Source organism: Sinocyclocheilus rhinocerous, unplaced genomic scaffold (genome assembly GCF_001515625.1).
Source record: "Sinocyclocheilus rhinocerous isolate Xijiao unplaced genomic scaffold, SAMN03320098_v1.1 scaffold1054, whole genome shotgun sequence".
Classification (NCBI taxonomy): Eukaryota; Metazoa; Chordata; class Actinopteri; order Cypriniformes; family Cyprinidae; genus Sinocyclocheilus; species Sinocyclocheilus rhinocerous.
Window position 1 is genome coordinate 301,538 of NW_015654511.1, and position 6,960 is coordinate 308,497.

At 35.5% G+C, this 6,960-nt stretch overlaps 1 protein-coding gene across 1 annotated transcript; it reads left to right on the forward strand.

The window, feature by feature from the left end:
- Positions 1–254: 254 nt before the first annotated feature.
- On the forward strand, positions 255–3,771 carry LOC107717390 (ganglioside GM2 activator-like). The gene is made up of 4 exons (XM_016524121.1): positions 255–281; positions 1,520–1,671; positions 3,295–3,478; positions 3,610–3,771. Exons 1-4 carry the CDS (start codon positions 255–257, stop codon positions 3,769–3,771), a joined length of 525 nt encoding a protein of 174 aa, XP_016379607.1.
- The last annotated feature ends 3,189 nt before the right edge of the window (positions 3,772–6,960 follow it).

Below are 6,960 nucleotides of genomic sequence, written 5' to 3' on the forward strand. Positions count from 1 at the left end.
TTTATTGTCCTTTCGGAAATTCTTTTTGTATCTGTGGCAACTCTTCAGTGATCAACAACAATAATTAACAATACAAACATCAACAGGTTACAACACATCACAAATAAATACAACTAGACCCAAACAGCCTCCCTCTCACAACAACAGAATCACTGCCATAGATGTAAAATGACAACTGTGATATCACAAAAATGTATTTAACAGAGCTATACTGGATGATATAAAAGATCTTTGTGCACGGGCAGTCCGTAATAATGGTACCCTGTACCTTCGACCAGATGGTAATAACTCATATTCACCACAAAGAGGATGAGATGCATCGTGAAGGGTGGGTTAAGGTGTAAGGGATGGCTCAACGGTGTGATTATAAATGTAATTACAGAAATTAATTACAGATTGTCGCAGTCTGCAGCGGGTGTGCCCAGGAGGGCCACCAGATGACTGTGTTCTGGGAGCACATGGCTTGTGTTGTGTTTGTCTGTCGCCATGTGCTCTCTCCTGTCTATTGTCTTGCCCCTCCCATCTGCTTATTGCAATTCCCTGGCAAATTTTTGACAACAAAGTTTGTGCATGCACTACATAAAGTAAATAAAATAAAGCACAATGTAATATGATTTTTTTTGTATTTTTCACAGGTGTCTTTTCTTATATTTTGAATTATGCATTGTTGTCTTGTAGGTTGAATGTAAAAGTCAACCGTTATATTACATTACACACACCGTTTCCCAAACTGGTCTTAATGGAAGAACTGTAGTGGATTTGTGAGAGATAAAAAGCTAATAATTCATTAAATCATGTAATAAAGTAACCGTAATCTGATTATGAGCATTTTAAAATGTAATTTACTCTAATTACGAGTACTTAATTTTTGGAATCTGATTACGTAATCCAGATTACATGCAATCAATTACCACTCAGCACTACTTCTAAATTCAATATGGGTCAATGCCATCAAATGCACACATATATTGAACACAGAAGCCATTTTGCTTTTCTGGTGCTGCTATATGTAGGCAACTAACAGGAAAGTCCAGAACTCCTTCTTTACAATTAATATTAAGGAGCTGACATATCATGGGGAGGGGGGGATATAAAAACAGTTACTTGTGATTTAGGCATATATGACACCAAATAAAATAATGATGAATTAAACAAATTAGATCATAAACTTCATAAAAAGCCAGTAAGGCCTTGTTGAACTCATAACAGGTGATATGGATAGAGGTCTTTCAGGATTAAGATTTGCTTTGGTGTTGTTTAATAAATTATTTCTTAAATACCTGACAGTGTTCACAAAACTATTCCTGCATGGCAGTTTTTATTATAGTTCATTTTAAAAGGTGTAAGCTGCGTTTCCGTGTTTGTCGCTCTCCTCGCTGTAAACTGTTTTTGGCTGGAAGGCTCGAGCAGGAGAGTCTCTAAATTCACTACGGTAAGGGTGTGAAATATTGTGCTCAGACTGTATATATAGTATATATAATTTAAATTGTCATTTTTGTGCATTATTATCACTAAACAGGTGTGGGGGTTTTCTTGGCAAAACTGCGGTAAACAAGATGATCCTGCACAGATGAAGAGTCTCAGTATTTCTCCAGATCCCATTTCCATCCCGGGACAGTTGACAGCAGCGGCATCGGGCTCCACATCAGTAGCGCTGACATCTCCTCTCTCTATAAGATAGAGAAATATATCATCATTGACAACTTCCTCTTCTTGGTTTTGAAAAAGTCACAATTCCGTATTTTTGTGGAAAGAGGACCTTTTTGCTTGTGTGTGTGTGTGTGCGTGTGTGTGTGTGTGTGTTTGTTTGTTTTTTTTTACATAAAATTAATAATAAAAAATATATTCCTATGAAATATGAGATGACGTTTTTTTACACTGCCAATTATTACAATATTGTTTATATGACAAGTTGAACCAAATACATGGTAATTGCTCAAATAGAATTGGGCTCTGTTTAATGTTGAAAACACCCACATTTGACTTGATTATACAAATAGGGAAACCAATGAGGAAGTAATTTAATATATTTTTAATAAATAATTTGTAATAATATTCATAATATAGTCAAGAAACTATGAGACACCTGCCTATTTAAAGCAAGCACTTCTAAATCATGTGTGCTAGTATGCTTAAGAGGGGGGGGGGGTTAGCATATTTTTATCATTTAAATTTTTATAATACCAGGCTAAAAGTTGATTATTATTATTTTTTTATGAAAAAGTAATTGATAGTAGCATCATGGCTTAATTTTCATTATAATTTCTGCTTTCCTAATACTACACTCTAAAAAATGCTGGGTTAAAAAATCCCGGGACAGTTGACAGCAGCGGCATCGGGCTCCACATCAGTAGCGCTGACATCTCCTCTCTCTATAAGATAGAGAAATATATCATCATTGACAACTTCCTCTTCTTGGTTTTTAAAAAGTCACAATTCCGTATTTTTGTGGAAAGAGGAACTTTTTGCTTGTGTGTGTGTGCGTGCGTGTGTGTGTGTGTGTGTTTTTTTACATAAAATTAATAATAAAAAATATATTCCTATGAAATATGAGATGACATTTTTTTACACTGCCAATTATTACAATATTGTTTATATGACAAGTTGAACCAAATAAATGCTAATTGCTCAAATAGAATTGGGCTCTGTTTAATGTTGAAAACACCCACATTTGACTTTGATTATACAAATAGGGAAACCAATGAGGAAGTAATTTAATATATTTTTAATAAATAATTTGTAATAATATTCATAATATAGTCAAGAAACTATGAGACACCTGCCTATTTAAAGCAAGCACTTCTAAATCATGTGTGCTAGCATGCTTAGGGGGGGGGGATTAGCATATTTTTATCATTTAAATTTTTATAATACCAGGCTAAAAGTTGATTATTATTATTTTTTTATGAAAAAGTAATTGATAGTAGCATCATGGCTTAATTTTCATTATAATTTCTGCTTTCCTAATACTACACTCTAAAAAATGCTGGGTTAAAAAGGGACAAACCCAGCTATTGGGTTGTTTTGACCCAGCGGCTGGGTTGTTTTGAACCCAGCATTTTTTAGAGTGTAGTCTACAATGACATTTTAAAAACACAAAAACGAGGCTTAGGAATTGAGTTCAGAGCCTAGTTTATGCTAGTGAAATAAATATGCCTGAGTCTTCTGTTGGCTGTCTTGTGACTATCACAAGAGGCTGTAAACTTCCATGATTGTCACTTTTTATAGTGGGCTTCTCCATAAAGCATTGTTTTAAAAACTTAATTCCATGTTCACACCATGTTATTTGTTTCAGGTGAACGTGACGTTGGAAAGAGAAATAGCTGGTGTGTGGGTGAAAATACCATGCCTGGATGAAATAGGAAGTTGTCATTATCCTAATGTCTGTGACCTGCTCGATCAACTCATCCCGCCAGGACAGGATTGTCCTGAGCCTCTGCACACATACGGCCTGCCCTGCCACTGCCCATTCAAAGCTGTGAGTGTGTCCCGATTCAGGAGATTTTACTCAACATGCAAGTGTTTATGGGTTAATAATGTCTTCTTATCTTGACCAAAAATCCATCATGCATTTTCAGAGGCATAACATTTATCATATCATTTTCCCAGGGTGATTATTCTTTGCCATCATCAGATATCGTCATACCAGACGTTGAACTGCCTGGCTGGCTGACCAATGGCAATTACAAAGTACAGGGCATTTTAGGAAACTCTGAGAAAGAACTGGGATGCCTCAAAATCAGCTTCTCATTGCATTCCTTGAAGAATTAAATGAAATGTAGCATTTGATTCATCTATAGGACTTTTACTTATGCCCGGTTCAACCTACACGATTTTAGCCCGATTTTGCCACGATTTGCTTGACGTAGGGTGTCGTGGGGATTCGTAAACGACAATGGGCGTCGGGATGCAAGATTCCATCGTTTCAGTTCGTGTAGTGACAACCGATTCCGCGTCTGTGATGCTTCACGACAGAAAGACTAGCATGTTTAATTTTTTTCCTGTCGTCCACGACGAGTTCCGTCACATTGGTGACGTTGACCAATAGCAGCACAGAAGCTCTTTCACACACAGTTTTCAAACATGGCGAGACAGCCAGAATGAAACGCGCTGCTTCAGCTATGTTTACACTCTTGTTTTCGGAAGTCAGTCGCTAGTTCCGCCTTCTCAATGACCAGTGTTGGGCAAGTTACTTCCAAAATGTAATACATTATATATTACTAGTTACTGTCTTTTGAAAGTAATTAGTTACATTACAATATTACTGTCTCTGAATTGTAATGCGTTACACTACTTTTGAGTTACTTTTGAGTTACTTTCACCAAAATATCCACATTTAACGACACACGATGAATGGTCGGGAAGCAACGTGTAGTCTGACATGTTTCTTGTCCACGACACTACAAGATTTTAGGAGTCAAAATCGTATAATCTGACACAGTGACTATCGTGACCGACAAAAATATTGTGTAGTCTGAACCCGGCATTAAGGTTCTCTTTACATTTTTTGAATGACAAATTTTCAGTCATAATGAGCACATTTCTTTTTAACTAATGAGAAATGTCATTTAATTGTTTTTAAATGATTGGTGGAAGTTGTAAATATTGTTTACATCAGTTTACTTTATAAACCACTGGACCAAGATTAACTGCACATTTTGGTTTTCCTTTTTATTTTATTACTTATTTTAATTAACATGAGACAATGTTTTGTCTGGTTTTAACTGCTGCTTGTGTGATTTGTTTTTGTTCTCTGGCATTAATGAAGTTCAGTGTTAAAGTGAAACTAAATCAGTTTTCTTTAAAGGGGAAATTTCTGTTTTTTGTTCTTAATAAACATTCAAACATTCAAGTGTTTAGTAGTTACATTTTATTGTTTTACATTTTCTCATTGTGTCTGTAATTCTATCTGTGTGTGTGTGTGTGTGTGTGTGTGTGTGTGTGTGTGTGTGTGTGTGTGTGTGTGTTGATTCATGTAATTAATCGCACATCAATTTTAAAATCTGCCCCAAAAGAAGTCATTCTTGTGTTAAATGAGAATAGGCATAAAATAGACATTTATAAAAAGTAGCTTTAGGAAGAAATATATTATTTTATTCAACAATTAGAATTTTGAGAAATGTTTGTTTGTTTTTTTGGGGGGGGTTTTATTTATTATTATTTGTTCAAAACACAGATTCATTTAGAAACTAAACACTGCTTTGTGTTGCTCGGAGATGCACAACCATTCTGCTGTTGCTTTAATAATAATTTTGTGATATTTTCTTTATCAAAATTGAGTAAAAACAGACAATATTGTCTCTAAACTATAACAATATTAACATCTAATTTAAAGCAACTGTTGTATGAAACAGACTAAAATATCAATCTTGGGATTTAAGAATCAATATCGATTCGGTAAAATAAAGATTCAAGTTATGTTCTGCACATGCAGTGTTTAGAACATTTGTTCGGTACCGAACCGAAAGACCCATACTGAAAATTTGAATGTACCCTTCTAGAAACGAATTAGGAAAAAAAAAAAAACATTTAAAGCACTAAAACAGCACCTACCTGTAGCTAAGTGTGTCTGTTGTTATAAAAAGAGCAGAGTGGGAAATAACAGACATAACCTGTATTTAGCTGCCAGTCACATTTTCAGTAACCCACATATAGGAGTTCAAGGAAGATGCAAAGCAACCAACAGCATGGTTGAATAGGCTGAGATGCAAACAGCCACTATCCTACACATGACTATAGCAGGTTGCGTGTATTTTTCCAAGTAAAAAACAAATGTTAACCATAAGTTAACATATTCCACGGTGTGCATAGCTAAGCCACATGGTTCTCAGTTGTGTGCTCTCATCTGGGGCCATACACCTCAATACAAATAGTCCTCCAAAAGAAAATTCACACCAATTTTAAAGGCACGGCAAAACCCCTATGGTGAAAGTTTGGCCCATATGTGTTCAGCCATGCCATATCTAGGCCAAATGTGACAGTTATATCTGCCACATTTGGCCCAAAAGTTAGTGTTACCTGAGCACTTATGTGATATTGCTTAACTATATCATATGATACATGACACAAACTCATACACGGGCATTTTTCCCCCAATATCTTGAATTTTAGGGGCATATAACTGCAATCTATAGGCTACATCTCACAGTGAGTTGTCCTGCATCCTGTTTTTCACCAATCAATGTATGAAATGTAAGATGTTTTTAAAGGGTTTTCATGGTGCTGTGTGAATCAGCCTGTAGAGGTCGCTGCATAACACTGTATAAATGTTTTCATAAATGCCAAAAAGAGCATATGCTGGTTAGGTATGTTTTGAAGCATGGCTGCTGGTTTAAGATGGTCTTTAGCTGGTTTGAGCTGGTTTAAGCTGGTCATGTGCTGGTCCTAAGCTGGTCCTAAGCAACTAGCTCCTGCTCAGGACCAGCTTAGGACCAGGTCATGTCATGACCAGCTAAGGACCAGTTTAAAACAGCTCAAAAACAGCATATGCTGTTTTTTTCAACAGGGTCATTAACGTAAGGAAGGAACTCGCACGACAAACAGTTCCTAACGTGTCTTTGATATGGGATAGATCACATTGGTGTTTCAGAGTATTCATTTCTTTAACTTTAAGTAGATACATCTTAGATAATTAACCAAAAATTAAAGGTGACACTTTCTGTATCAACCGTGCGAAATGAAAAGCTGCATTTCTGTGTTTCTGTTCTCTTTAAATAAATAAATAATAATAATCAGACATGTTTTTTGAGCAGCAAATCAGCATATTAGAGTGATTTCTGAAGGATCATGTGACACTGAAGACTGGAGTAATGATGCTGAAAATTTAGCTTTGAAATCACAGGAATAAATTACATTTTAAAATATATTCAAATAGAAAACAGTTATTTTAAATAGTAATGATATTTCACAATATTACTGCTTTTGCTGTATTTTGGATCAAATAAATGCAGGTTTGGTGAG

What these genes read in the sequence shown, in the direction of transcription:
- LOC107717390 (XM_016524121.1), top strand. Translation starts at nt 255, where the DNA reads ATGGTACCCTGTACCTTCGACCAGATG. An exon ending in GCGCTGACATCTCCTCTCTC is followed by an intron (nt 1,672 to 3,294) that starts TATAAGATAGAG and finishes TTATTTGTTTCA; the next exon opens with GGTGAACGTGACGTTGGAAA. An exon ending in GCCACTGCCCATTCAAAGCT is followed by an intron (nt 3,479 to 3,609) that starts GTGAGTGTGTCC and finishes TCATTTTCCCAG; the next exon opens with GGTGATTATTCTTTGCCATC.